Source organism: Anser anser, assembly GCF_964211835.1.
Source record: "Anser anser genome assembly, chromosome: 12".
In the NCBI taxonomy this organism is placed as follows: domain Eukaryota; kingdom Metazoa; phylum Chordata; class Aves; order Anseriformes; family Anatidae; genus Anser; species Anser anser.
Window position 1 is genome coordinate 7184924 of NC_139733.1, and position 15453 is coordinate 7200376.

A 15453-nucleotide genomic window follows, 5' to 3' on the forward strand; every position below is an offset into this window, starting at 1 on the left:
TTAAGCAACATCTTAACTGGGCTCTTATTCTCTCTTACATGGAACTCCTCTCTGTCAAACCCTCCACTTCTCATCAAACTGTTTTTAATGCCCTTTAACTGAAAGCGAACACAAAATTTCTACCTCATCCCTTTGACAACATGTAGTTGAATCTTACCTTATTTGTAATCAGAAAATGTTTTTCTCTTTACTGAAGGAGGAAAAATAGGACTTCCTTAAAGAGGCCATTGGAAATACTATGTGGTGGTCATTTTGAGAGGAAGTATTTCTTAGTACTACGACTACCTGCTTAAGGACCGCCCATTCACCTTCATTTCTGCACATAATTCCCATACATATCTCCTTTCATTACAACTCTTTTAAATGAATTTTACCTAGTGAGTTATTACCGCAGACAACAGGGGCAATTAGGATTTTTTTTTTGAGGTAACTGACTAACATACACAGTCCACTTAAGTGTCATGCTCATGTTCTTACCTCAAGTATGTACTTCTCCAGAGAACTGATGTTTTCCAGTGCCTCTGGATCCCGGTGGATAACAACTACTTCTTTCAGAGGATACTAGGGAGAAGAAAACAAACTTTTGTCCTTCCAAGTAAAAATAAAGAATGTCAGAAATTATGTAGTTATTTGAACTATTTCACTGTTGAATTCTGATTGCTATTCCAAACTTTATTATGCCATTTTCCCAGGCTTATCCCAAAGTTACAAAGCTAGTGCATATTCACAAGGTATTAAGAGTTAGTAAGACTTCTAACCTTTACTGGAATGGTTTTTCTGTCTCTGATTACTCGTCCAAGCTCAATAACAGACTGCAAACAAGAAACTGCACTTTCAATTTTTTTGTCGATCAGATCCTCCCTAGATTAAAAAAAAAGGAAACATTAAAATGATTCATCATTTCTGTATCGGTTTAAGAAGATTTAAAACATTTGACCCATTTCTCTGAAATTTCCTAGAAGAGACTCAATTATGCCCTGTTTGGGGCAATTTCAAAAATGAACAAACGTTTTTCTTCTCTCTTCGTGGAGAAGACGATGGAAAAATCTTACTGTAAGACAAAAACAGCTATTTTAAAATAACCTTTTATTAGCAGCTCTCACAAGATGGTGATGATGGATTGAGTCATACTACCTGTTTTATTAATATCCAGTAAAAAGCAAAATTTGCATTCCTAATATCACAAGATGATGCAAAAAGGTTTTATAAATAGGATACTTACAATGACAATGAAATACCTATAATGAAACCGACTTGCTGGATCTCAATGCATCTTTTCAGGAATTCTACATACTATAGCTTGGTGTTTTAGGCAGTCCTGTCATCTCTTCTGGCTTCATCATTTTTCCTGGCTTCATCGTTTTAACACCCTTCCATTTTGAGGCAGCTCTCCCCCTCCTGTTTTTTCTCCTTCACTAAGCTGACATTCATTTCTTGTTTCAAACGTACTAACATCCAAAAGTTCTGAGAACGTGCTTTTCTTGATTTCTTGAGAAGCTGCATAACTTGAGCAGCTCTTAAAACTGCACAAACGTCATATCAAGACCAGAGGTACTGGTTCAAAACACAATTTTAAATAAAGCAACGTTGCTAGTTGTAATGTAAGTAGTAAAAGTATTGGGATTAAAACCATGCATTTGATAAAAACTAACCAAAAAAAACCAAAACTGGTAAAGCAAGAACAAGTGTCCACATGTACCACACCAGGGCTTCAATTAAAACGTTACTTCATATTTTAAAGCTTCTGTTCTTCCAAAAACTAGTATCCATGATGGTCCTCAAAAAATATCTTGGAAATACATACATTGCATGATGTAAGATTTTTGCACCCAGAAAGGTTCATATAGTAGAATGTAGAAATATTTCACTATTGCTTGCCATTACTTAACAACATTGTGGAGCCACAAAATGAGAATAGATTTCATGGATTGCATGTACATCCACAAAATCTAATGCAAGCAATCTGTTCAGACACTAAGCAACCAAACAATACCTCAGGTATTCATTCAAGTTCAGCTGTGAAAGTGGCCAAGTCCATCAGCTTTCTCTGTGTACAGCCATCATATCGTCAGAGATTAATGCAGTGTTTTCTAAGACTGCACCAAAAAAGTTTTCATGTCTCTCTTTCTTGGCTGACAGTATTTTCCTTATGCAGTCATCAGAAAAGTATTCCAAGAAAAAACACAATGACATCCTTAGCAACTCAAGGTGAAACTCTAAAACCTCAACAATAATTCAGTTTTGAAAACGTCTTCTTATCTGACAAAGAGAACAACTGATACATAGGAGATCCAGTAAATTAGACAAACTTCTAGCAGATAAAAACCCAAACAACTACAAGAAAAAGGGAAACTGTGCAGCCACTCAAATACATCATATGTTTGCACAATGCAGCATGAATTCAGTCAGCACTAACAGGAATAAAAGAAGTGACTAAGCCACTTTTAAACAGCCATGCTAAGTGCATGCCTGAACTGAGCTCCTACAAATCAAATCCACCAGTCCATACTCCAGGAACATAAAAACATTTGTGATAACTCAAAAGTCTCACATTCTTTGATTACCTATTCTTTACAGCACTTCCCCAGAGAACAGAAAATGAGCACCATCATTACGTGAATCTGAAACTCCCTTTTGCAACAGCTCACTACTAAAGCAAGCAGAAAGAACAAACCCCTTCCTCAAAGGATATAGTATCCATGAAAGAAACAACATTACCACAAGGTTTGAATTCGTAAACTAGTATGTAAAATACCAAGGTCAGCTCCTTTGTCCTTAGGGGTTTTTAAACCGAGCTGCAATACAACAGGAAATAGAGAAGTGTGCTTCTCTCATATTCAGTGACTAATAGCAGACTGAAATGCAGGCACTAACTTAATCCACTAACAAAACACCAAGGCAACAATGAGTAAGTGATTATTATAATATTACTGTCTCCCTTGGCAGGACCAAAAACAAAACAAAACAAAACAAAAACAAACAAAAAAACAACAAGGAAACTTCAGTTGTCAAATTCTAGCTGGGTCAAGTTGATAATCCAGGACTTACATTTGATATAACCATCACTGAGCTAAACCTTTTTCTAGCACTTCCAAAAAAACCCTCACCCATCTGCATTCAAACAAAAAGGATCCATCTGGAAAGCCCTCTTGTGTTACGCATCCTCTTACAAGGAAGTGGCAATCTCTGGACAATGGTCCAAATTCCTGATCTGTAGCCAAAAGAACTCACTCTGCTGGCTCCATATGTGGTCCACACAAAACAATAATTCTAATCCACATGGGATTTGGCATCAGCATTTGCCAAGAGATGAGGGGATTCTCGCATTCTCGCGACTGTAGGGCCTGCAAGGAGGTTTTGAAATCCTCTGGGGCTCTTTATAGGTAAACATTATAGCTTTTAGCCAGTATGGTTTGCAGAGTGAAAAGGATATTCCTCACCCACCATAAGCAGGAATACACATTTCCAACACAGTGTTTCCTCCAAATTGTTTTCCTTCCTATCATTACAATCCTTTAACCTAGAAGTCTGCTGCCTAAACATGGAGAGAAAATTCCCAGCTTTGACAGCCGAGTGCAAAGTGTATTGCTTGTGAAATGTTCTCCTACAGTGAAGAGGCTAGCAATCAGTTTAATTAAAACTTGAACATTTTGCACTTACAGAAAAAAATGTGTTAACCATCATCCTAAAACTCTTCTTGGTTACTTTATGTCATTCTTATTATTAAAGCAGCTCCTTTTCCTGTTACTCAAAGCAGTTTTCAACACACATAACTGAAGAAGCACTTCTCTGTGAAAAGCAAATTAAAAACAAACAAACAAAAACAAACAAAAACACCCACCATTTTGCCACAGAATAGCTGTCTCTTACCTCACTTGGGGAAGCATGAGGTAGTGGATGCTTTCAGTATTCTTTTCCTGTACTGAGGCTGGATCAATAAGCGTCTTCAGGTTCTGGTACATCAGTTCAGTGATGAATGGAGTATATGGTGCCTGTAATGTTGCATTCATTCTTTCACCATCTTTTCTTTATTGTTTGTACACTATGAATCAGTAATACTTATGAATGGAATAAGGACAGTTCAGCAAAAACATGATGTTTACACAGTGTCTTCAGTGCAGAACCGTGAAGTTAATCAAAATGCTGCCTGAACTAAATGATGAAATTGGTACTACTTATTGACCTGCTTTCTGAGCTTCGTGTTTGGGTATCAGAAGGGAAGTCTGAATGTCTCTTTAAGCCAGTTGATATTTGCAGATAAGCAAACAAAAGGGAGAGGTGGAGAACGAACTGTGCTGCTTAAGTCAGTAGCAATATACTTTTTCTCCTCCTATGTTCAGTCTCAGTACCCCCAGTTTCTACAGTCAACTTAGAAACCAAGATGCATGCTTTTAGATGAACTATGTTAAAAGTCAGTTAGTTATGTAATTCCCTTACCATAAGTCTGCACATGGAGTACAAAACACTGAACAAGGTTTCCAGGGCCCTAATGCAGTCTTCGGTCCCATTCTCACCCTATTCAAAGCATTAACTAAGATTAGAAACAATGAGGGAGAAACAAACAAGTACCATTTTAGCATCACTAAATTCATTTCAGTAAATTCTAAATGCGTTTCTGTAAATTTCCAAGATTTCCTATGTTAATGCAATAAATAGGTTTTCCGAACTATATTCATTTTGCTCAAAATCTCATCCAGCAAGTGAAACTGAGTTACAGTGCATTCTGTTGGTTAATTGGCTTTCCTCATAAATCAAGGAGGAAAAGAACATTTTAATTTCTCATCTTCCACTCTCAGGTACAAACTGATCATATTCGGAAGACAGCATATAGATTTCTGCTTAATACCATGAAGCTGCTATGTATTAAGTTAATGCAGACTTGGATTTTGTTTATGTTACAAGACCACAGAGGTAGATACATACCTTTAGTCTTCTGCGATTCATTCTAACATACCAGTTGGTCAGAATATCTACAAACTTCACTAATCGAGGGACTACAGTATACAGCCTGTAAGCTAGAAAGAAAATATTTACTGTAGGTAATATTTGCCCTCTACATCTATCTTCTTTCTTAAAGAAACGTTATCAGTAGCAGCTCTGGTGCTGAGCATAAAATTTAAGCAGAAGCACTTACATTAGCAAGGTTAAAAAGTTGATTAGACATACTGTTATGTTAAATGTTAAAACCGCATTAAGGAAATACACGTCATCAAGTTTCATGCTACAAAACAAACATCTACCGCCAAATTACTCTTCTAATCCTACACAAACATGCATGACAGAAGCCTTATGTTTTTATCTGACTTGTAGAGAGGGCAGTGGATAAAAGACTATTAATCGTGAAGGATTTGGCAAATCCTACATTTGTACATGCTATAAATACAGCCAAGTCACGAGAAGTTCACCGGAAATTATTGTAGAATCACACAATAGAATTTTATTATAAATTACTGCCAAGATTTTTTTTTTGTCAGATTTAAAATGAGACACCCATTTTAATTAAATTTCCCTGAATTATTTGCTTTTTTTTCAGCAGACAGAAAGCAAAGTAACAGCAAGCCTGACGAGGTATGAAGCTGTATTTTCCAAGTTCAGCATAACTTAAAAGCATGGAGAACTGCCAGAAGAAAAAACAAGGTCATCATGAACATCATGATGCAACAGGGAAAACTTTCAAAAAAATATCGTGAACAACTGAAAGCTTAAATATGACTTAGCTTCCTAAGGTAAATCTCGTGTACAACTGTTTTTTTTTTTAAATCAAGGAACTTCTTCATGTCAATTTTGAATCAGTTTCATTAATCAAGCAACTGCTGAATAAAATGTATCTACTTTAAAAGCTTCATTATGCTTTTCATTGCATTTTCTAAAATAGAAATGGCTTTAAAGGCAGAGTACTTGTATTTAAACCTAAAAAGGAAAACCTCAGAAGATTCATGCCGTGGGGGGGAGACATTTCCGTGGGAATGTGTGTTCCTGAGAAATACCCAGCTCTTGTATAGCTATGAATCATCTAGTTAGAAGACTGGTTCATAAACAAAATAAAGCACACACACACAAAAAACATTAAGGAATAGTATACATTTAACACAACATTCAAGTTAGCTTGGAAGCATGCATTTCTCCCCTCACTACAGCTGTAATCCTATGAACCAAGTTGTGAAATGTCACTTTTTCAGGACTCAGGAAAGATGCATGCAGGTGCAGGGAAGCACGTGCACACGTCTGCAGACACACACACGTTTCTTTCCATTTCAATCATCAGGAGATCGGCTGTTTTGTACACGTGCCTGACAGAGGAAACGATTAAGTAGTGCAAAAAGTATGATAAGGCTTAATGTTCAGAAATACGGATTTTTGCCCCCGTAAAACATGAAGGGCTGCTTGCTCTATTACTTTCCATATCATCTTTCCATTATATTATCGCTCGCCCTACGTAAAAGCTCAAGCATCCAAACCACCGAGATTTCCATAATAAAAGCTGGGGTTCGGTGGAGAAAATACACAGCACAACTATTCATTGGCATGTATTTAATTTGGCTAAGCTAGTTTTCATCACCCTGATGCTAAGCCAGCTACCCTGTCTGCTGCTGAGGAGTTGACCGGTGCACGTTAACTTCCAGCACTCCTGAAGAGAGGTGTTTCCACACCTCCATTTTGAGCACCCATTTAAAGGGATGATACACAATGGCCAAAAAGCTCCTCACACACGAGCACGTGTTGAGGCGTGTGGCCTAAACACAGGTCAGTTTCGACAACTTTCCACAACTAGCAGGCACCAGAAAGCAGCATCATGTCAACTGGCTCACTGTCCTCAAGTGCATATGTTAGGGGAGTTTTTAAGCTGTCCTCAAACCACAGCTATGGAGGTTTTATTATATATACTTTCCTGAAGTCTTTTTATGGTCTCTACACCAAAGCTGGAGGGTGCTGAGGTATGCTGATATTCAGGCTACTAGTAGAAATCGGGGCAGAATTAATTAAGTTCCACTTCATGGAAACATTTTTCTAGGGGCAGGAAAGTGGTGTAAAATATAGCTCCACTATAAATTACACTTTAATAAATAGCAGAAGCCAAGCTTAATTGCAAAGTTTTCCCACCCGTGATGTCTCCTTACCATTTAGAGCCTCAAGCATGCACACTTGTATACATGGTCATACAGAGTGGTGCACAAACAGCACGTTATGGTACAACCTGGGCCATTTCCTTCAATGATAGCACCCAAATATCACCTCAGCAACACTGCTTCTGCTGCATTTTAGATGTGGCAGACAAGTTACTACACACATCTCGCGGGTTACAGAGCTGCACAGCATTAGCTGGCAAATGCCATCATTGACTTCTGCTGCCATCGTGTCAGGTCTACAACAGCTTCTGCACTCATATGTTCATTATTTTCAAAATCAGCTTCTAAAATGAAGCTTGTGTAGTGTATTTACTGCCTTTACTCAGGATTTGAGGTTATCAGCCACAATTATGACCTTTCCTTGCCTCTTCCTGCAAACAACATTTTTCCTGATTCAAGTCATTTGAAGTAGCAAATCTTAAAAAATCAAAACGAGATTTTTTTTAAATATTAGTACAACAGAGTATCATGTCACAGTACACTCATTTACTGCACATCATTAATATCCATCTGACTGAATTCAGAGTTTATGCAGAAAAATAAATTGAAAAACCATGTTTATTACTCATTTCCAAATGGGATATATCAATCATGTCATTGTCACTGATGTCATCATGTCATTGATGAATGCATCATAATATCTTCTTCTAACACAAAAGTCAATAGCATTTAATATCAATATTACAATCTTGGAATTCTTTACATTGCCATTTTACAACAGGAAGTTTCTTTGAATGATCTCTTTGCTTTGTAAAGATGGCAGCTGACACATCCCTTTTCGTTAGCTTCCTCTTCCTCTTAGAAACCCAGAGCAGAATTGAAGTTCTGCCCCACTATCATCTTCCCACAAACATTATTTCTGTTCAAACCCCATACTAACCCAAGATCCCATGTACGCATTTACAAATCAATTTTTCACTTTCACAGAATCACAGAATGGTTGAGGTTGGAAGGGGACCTCTGAAGATCATTTAGTCCCTCAAAATATTTTCCTCTTAACGGGGAGCATGTAAACTCGGATAGACCCTGTGTATTTCTCTAGTAATAGATGAAATTCAACAAACACCATCAAACATCAAGGGCAAAACTCCTGGGAAAAAGACACGTTTTTGACAACAGAGTGCCTTTATCATAACTCTGTCTTCGGTAGCTTGAGGATTCCTTTCTTCCTTTAATGAGATGTTTCAGACGACCTCACCTGAACTTCATTACCAAAATAACACTTTACCTACTGTAGCAAAATAAACACATCTCACTGGTCTTGGTGAGAATGAACGTGCCAGTCTGAGGGCAGGGGGCTGAAGCACAAGAGATGACTGATGCAGAAAAGGACTGTCCTATATCCCTGTGAACTCCGGCTTGGCATTATCTGTTATTCCACTAATACCTCTTTTCCCCAAGCCTAAGCACACCTGTGAAAGGCTTCTAAAAATTCTTCCAATGGCAACTTAAGATCACTGGCATAGAGGGGTTGTTTATTTATTCACAAACAGGGACTACAATGGCAAAAGCCATCTTCTTTCCAGCATTGAGGTTTCCAGTGCCCTTAAAGGCACTAAAACCTCTTCAGATCCCCATCATGACTTCATCTGCAAGTTTGTAGGCTTGCTGGATTGTGCTAACCAGTTCAAGGGCTTCTGCATCTTCTCATTGCAATTTAAATTGTCTTAATATAATATGAAGATTAACATATACATGGAGAAAAACAGTGAGAGTTTCTTTATAAAGCTACATAGTAAATTAGCAGCATTCTGTCCTTTGTACGTATTCCCAGTATGATTACAAAGAAACCCTCTCCATGGAATAAAGTAAGGAAAAGCTTGTCCCCATGCCCTGTATCACTCAAAAATTTTTTATTTAGCTGGTTTGATCACTGCCCATTGTATTTAAAATTTATTTATTTATAGCTTCCCTAAATTCTATTTGGAATCCTTTTCACTGTCATCTTTCAGCCACTATAACAGTATTAATTACTCCAAGCGCTGCAGAAGATGCTACAGCAGGAAGTCACATCACCAAACTGGTAGGATTAGCTATGATAAAAAAGTGTCATCACTTTTCAACATCTCACAAACAACTATAGCAAAATCTGTATTCACACCCATAAAGAGACTATTCTATGCATTACTGTAACTGGTTAAAGATTTCCTTCCTTTTATCTGAACTGTAAGTCTCAAGTGAACTGTGGAAGTCTATGGATGAAATGGTCACTTCTCTAATCAAAAATTGAACGGACGTATGCCCCCCCCCCCCAACATGTGCATACCTGCCATTTCAGCTTTGAAGAACTGTATGAGTGATTGGGTGAAAGAAAGAATCCATTTATCCATGATGTTATTGCTCTCCTTAACTGTGTTCTCATTGTAAAGGAATTCTCTTCCCTCCTCCTATCATCAACAGAAAAACACAAAACACATTTTCAAGTCATAAGGGTATATATTCCAATCTCTATATCGAGCCACCTTTCAGCCAGAAGTATTTTGTCACCTTTGCTCTGTGTTACACCGGGTTCCTAAGAGAGAACACAAATTCCAGAAACATATGCAAGAGAAACAGCCAAAGAAAAACCCGACTTCCACTGCTCCTGATTTCACCACACAACACTTTCAACTGCAAGGGAGGCCTGTTATGTGCATAAAGGGCCAGAAAGTAGTACAGCACACACTGGTATGCAGTAGTCCCTTCCCCGCTTGCAGTGTAAATCATAACTTCCAGATACAGGGTAAGAGTTTTGAATTCACAGAACTCTTTCACCCAGAAGGATCGAAAGCATTTACAAGAAACGTAACAACTAAGAAGGTGAGTTGTATTCAGGGAAATGGCATTTAAAGCATAGAGTTTTAAGATCATGTGGCAATTTCACCAGGTTAAACAAATACGAGAGCAAAAGCCCCCACTGAAAAACAAACTAAAAACAGGCAGACTTCTAGGCATCTAAATGTAAATAGCATATTCTGATACTTGCCAGAATAGTGATGTTTGCACCCATCTGAGAAATTTCATAACACTTTAACTGACTCTGTAGGGCATTGTAAGCAACATCACAAGAAAACACAATCGTCTGTGCTGTGCCTACAGTCTGACTCATCTGCACATGGATGTTCTTAAAACTAGCAGAAAATGGGGCGGGGGAGGATTTTTTATTTATTTTTTTAATTTTTTAAATTTACAATCAGTATTTAACATCTGCTTTAACAAGTCTCTGGACTTTGCCTTCCCTTTGAGTCCAGATGAAAAATCTGTTTAGATTATTTGACCCAATAACTATCCTTTATACTGTGTAAATGGATGCTGATGTTTTTTAGGATTACAAAAAAAGTATCTGCACACCCAAAAGTGTAGCAATCACAGTGTGAGGTCAGCAGGCATCAAACCAACTATAATTACCGGGTAACTGCAGTAAGCATAAAATTATAAGACTGAAATTATAATTTCTCTTGCAGAAGGCAGAATACGATGAAAAAGTTTTAAAGCCTGAGCACGAAATCTAATTTAAGCAGTAGCACTTCCAATAGCCCACTGTTTTGCCTAATATGGTCCACAGTAATGGTTTTAATATTTATAAAGGAAAAATACATCTGCTGAATCACCAAAACTATCTGCTTAAGCACCTGGATTTTCCACTGGGGTCTTCCACCCTCCATTTGGCTGATCTTGCAAGATTTAACAGGATCACAGCAAAAAGCTGCAAAGCACACATGAGATAACTCACAGGTTAAAGAGGAAAAACTGAAATATATTTTTGGGCAACACACAAGTTTGTCTGAGGAATGACTTCTAGGGATCCTGAGAGGACATTCATTAAATATTAGGCTCTGAAGTTACCAGACTTTCTTCCCAAAAGGGGCTATTAAAAATATAAAACCATTTAAGTCAGCTATTTACTGTATTATTTACTGAAGTCAGCTTCAGTAAAGCCTTTATTGCTTCAAATGGCAGTTCTCCAAAGTGATTAAACTTCTACTGTAATTTCACGTGTAATACAAGGTTTGAACTTGTTTTTGCTTAGCTTCCACTCCCATAGAAGTCTGCACTAGCAAGTGGTAGCCTTCCATCATTAATCTTCACTGAAAGATTATAATTGGTTTCAACAGAACCTATACAGCATACATGCAAAATCTTCAATTTAAATGAAGTATTACTGCAAGGAACTTTAATCTTGCTTTCATTCTGGAAGCATAGAAATTTGTGTCATTCTTATAGCATTTTTTTTAGCAGACTTGTAATCTGCAAGTCTAAAGCACTATTGCAAATGATTTACCTTTCTTTCCATTTCTTCATTTTTTTCTAACTAACGTTTAAATTTAATTTTTAAAAATAATTAACTGTCACGTTACAGAAGACAATCTTATTGCTGTGGCTAATGTATTCAGCGTCAAGTATTCCCAAGTTAAATATTTTTATGCAGATTCATAATTAAAGTTACAGTACATGAAGAGAGGCATTTTCAGCAGTGGCTGCTGTGACAGTTTCTTGAGCTAACTCATTACTTGTTTGCAGTTCTGTTTTAAATCTGTGTGTTATTAGGCAATGTTCTCAGCACAGAGAAACTTGCAGCACTCCTTTCTCACATGTAGCCATACCTGACTACACGATTTGGGGTAACAGCAAAGAAAATGCATCAGCACTTAAAGCAGTATTAGTGACACTTAGTTCCTTCAAGCTATTAGAAGAAACACTGATAAGACAGTCCCTAGAAAACCGTCAAGGCTTGATATGGACTTTTCAGAAGAATTCCCTCAAGCACTTGTGGTACTTGGGCTTTTTACTGGCGTTCCCAAAAACATGACTAGCAGAGCTATTTACGGAGAAACCCATGAACTGGAAAGCCCCTATATTGTTCTCCAATTTCAGGAGTGTGAATGCAATAGCATCACATTTACCTAAAATATAGCATTTATCTAAAATAGAGCATGAGTTTCTCCGAGAAACGCTAGCTTTTATGCCTCGACGGTCCCCTACATTTCAGCCCTGCTTTCTATGTAATAAGCTTGGTCAAGAAGAGAAAGATGCACAAGTGATTAGTTTAATAAAATAGGGTACCAACAGCAAATACAGAAATTTACAGCAAGCATATGCAACCTGACCCACCTTTGAAGTCAGCCTTACTTTGAACAAGAAGGTCAAGATCAGGTGACACCCAGAGGTCCCTGCCAACCTAAATCTCTCTCTGATACTAATTCTCTGTAACGGTGGACAAAGCACAAAAATTCTTCCCTTTGGCATTTCCAGACTCAAGAGATCTGTACCTTATGTTCCAGGATCTGAACATTCTGAACAAGAAAGCGGTATGCGTTGTACCAGGGCAGGAAGACATCCTTCAGTATATCCCTTACTCCTTCCTCCTTAAATCTCAAATTTTCTGCTCTTACCACAGGAGAATTGATAAGGTATAACCTGAAAAATAAGAACACAATACTTAAAAGCTTAAAACTGAATATAGTAACAGAAATGCACTTAAGCACACAGTGAATTCTGAGAGCTGCATAGCAAGAGAAAAATACCCAAGGGAGCAGTCTCACACTAAGAACCCTAAAAAGGACAGTATTGTAAGCATGTTACATATTGAACATATGATAATTCACTTCCTAGTACCATGGGATTACTTTTATCACACTGCATACTGAATTTCAATCAGAATTCAAATTTTCTTTTTTAATCTAAAAGTTAATTGAAGTCACAACAGGTACTCAGATGCTATCACAATATAAAAACAAGCATTGGATGCACAGAATTAATGTTCATCTTTATAACGGCACCCATTATTTTAATAATATTTTGAATTCCTTAACAATGACACAGTACTTTCTACTCCATCAACTTATTTCCATCAATTAGAAAAAGCTTCAGGCACATCACAAGGGCCTGAACAAGACAAAAAAGGGAAATCAGTAAAAAAAGCTGAAATTGATGTTGTCAGAAAGTCAGCCCAAGAAGAGGAGAAAGGACGTACCTCCTACAAATACAAATGTGCCTCAGCTCTAGAAGTAGCTCGGAAAGAACAAAGCAGAGGATTCAGATCACACTAACTATTAGAAGCAGCTCCTTCCAGAACCACGGGCATCTGCAGCCAAGGATGTTCATTTATGCCTGAAATCCACCCTGTCCAGTAAGACCCTTCTCAAGACAGTCTTGCTTAAGCTAACAGCTCCTCACATCAGAGACAAGACATACCCCTGGCTTCCTTGATCAGTTTGCAAAAAAATCATCTTTATCCATATCCATTTTATTCCCTACACAAATTCTCCATTTACAAATTGTTATCTATCTTGTTACCTCAAAAGGAAGCCAGGTCTTTCTCAGGTAACACAAAACTTCCACAAGAACTTGATTTAAATATACTTCATTTAACTTTCGAAGTATGAAAAACAAATGAAACAATTCTTGGAGACTTTGGCATTTCCCAATAAAAATGAATTTATTAACTCATTTCCTCATGCTTTATCAACTTTAAAAATCATGATTCTAAACTTTATCTTTACAAACTCTTCCTTTAGGAGGCTTTAAAATCTTAATGTGGTCTGACACAGCAAACTCAAGAATAGCAGATCATAAATTCTTTAGGAAAGCGTTTCCTGCATAAAAATAAAGACAGTAATGCAGGAATATCAGCAGCACAGAAACTGGCTTTTACAGAACTGTATTAAAAAAACACAAAGGAGAAAAAAACAAAACCAAGCGTTTTTAAACATGATAGCTGAATTCAGGTTATGGATTTACAAAAACACAGAACAATTAGGCATGATAATGAACTAGTAAGCCCTTAAATGAAACCAGAATTTACAAATATATCTATTTAAAGCAAACCACCTATCACAATTATTTGCATGCGTGCTTATTTTACTTGTTTATTTCAGAAGTAAAAAATAAATTAAGCCAAATATGAGAGCTAGTCTGGCACAAGGGTATACTCCACAGCCCAGGTCTTTTAGCAGTTAGGGACTCACCTAAAATAATGACCACCACAAATTGCCTCCCCTGTTTTCTTCCTCAAGAGGCTGCGATGCAAATTAATCAAAACTATGAAGCATCCATTAAATTGTACCTTTGCACCCACCTCAGCAGTGCTCTCTGCAGAATCTGACTGTCAGAAGTCCTAAGACAGCTTTTACAACAAGAAACTAAAGAAAATGGAGCTCTCCAAGGCCACAGCTGGTTTCAGTTTTTTGTTTAATACAGCAGACCTACACTGCCTTACAGCATGTGAACGTTTAAAGAATATTAAATTATTCTAATATAAAGATCTGCCAATTATCATATGGAAAGAGAAATGAGACACCTGATGAAGGAGGATTTCTAACAATTTTGTTACACCTAGTGGCCAGAAAGTGGCCAGTGGCCAGAAAGTGGCCAGTTTAGCTACACCCCCTGGCTAGAAAATAAAACCTTCCTCAGATCACACCAATATTATCAGGTTGTTGTAATAATGTATGAGAAATAATAGAGTAACTACTTTTTCATCTCTCTAAAGCAGTAGTCTGTTGCATTATGTTACTTGTTCTGCATTTTAAGAACAGACTGAAAGGGCAGAGTAATGTAAAAGCAATTCTTATCTCGAAATACGGGAAAGCAAAGGGCCTATAAGCAGTATGACAAGCAAATTTTTTCTTTCCTGACATAACTCAACTTTAACACCTATCCAATCTGAGTCACAGCTCTCAGGAATACCAAAATAACTGTTTTTGGCAATTCTTACAGATTTCACACAGGATTCAAGCTTCAGGAAATCTGAAATTGGGTTGTTAAATTTACTGTGCAATCAACCTATTTCTTCTGTTTGCCCTTGCCATTCAATTCCATATTCATTTAAACAGCTTACATGAATATTTTCTGCTGATTTATTTATCAAGTTACTGCTGAGAATACTTCAAAGCTGTACCTAAAGCAGATAGATATTCTTTATATATATATATATATACACACATGCATATATACACACATGTATATAATACATACACACACACACATTCTGCAAAAGCTAAAGTAACTCTGTGGGGAAGCAGTGCCAAGGAAAAAATTCAATTGTAGCTTTTTCTATAAACAGAACACATCAAGCACTTCAGTGAATAGGCACAGACAACTGAATCACAGAGCTCCTTCCATAAATGAGCCCAGTCTGTAATGCTTTTTACTCTCTGTGTGGGTGTATGTATAAATAAATGTGACATTAAAGAAAGAGTATACAGGCAGAAAAATGAATTAGCTTTTTAGAAATCAAAAAACATGAATAATGGAAGTGTAACTTCTGGAGTTTAAGATTTTTAAAATGCAAAATTTTTTTCAACTGAAACATCACTTATGATTTAAAATCTCTGGCAGGAACAAC

At 37.1% G+C, this 15453-nt stretch overlaps 1 protein-coding gene across 5 annotated transcripts in view; it reads right to left on the minus strand.

Annotated features, from left to right (window-relative positions):
- The window catches only part of IARS1 (isoleucyl-tRNA synthetase 1), a 118895-nt gene that overhangs the window by 28049 nt on the left and 75393 nt on the right, over nucleotides 1–15453 (minus strand). For all 5 annotated transcript variants that reach the window (XM_083796504.1, XM_083796501.1, XM_083796502.1 and 2 more), the window contains 7 exons: nucleotides 12377–12524; nucleotides 9394–9514; nucleotides 4924–5015; nucleotides 4438–4515; nucleotides 3871–3992; nucleotides 759–861; nucleotides 478–561 (listed from right to left, as the gene is read on the minus strand). In XM_083796504.1, the coding sequence (XP_083652630.1) occupies nucleotides 478–561; nucleotides 759–861; nucleotides 3871–3992; nucleotides 4438–4515; nucleotides 4924–5015; nucleotides 9394–9514; nucleotides 12377–12524 (748 nt within the window). The remainder of the gene's footprint in view (nucleotides 1–477; nucleotides 562–758; nucleotides 862–3870; nucleotides 3993–4437; nucleotides 4516–4923; nucleotides 5016–9393; nucleotides 9515–12376; nucleotides 12525–15453) is intronic.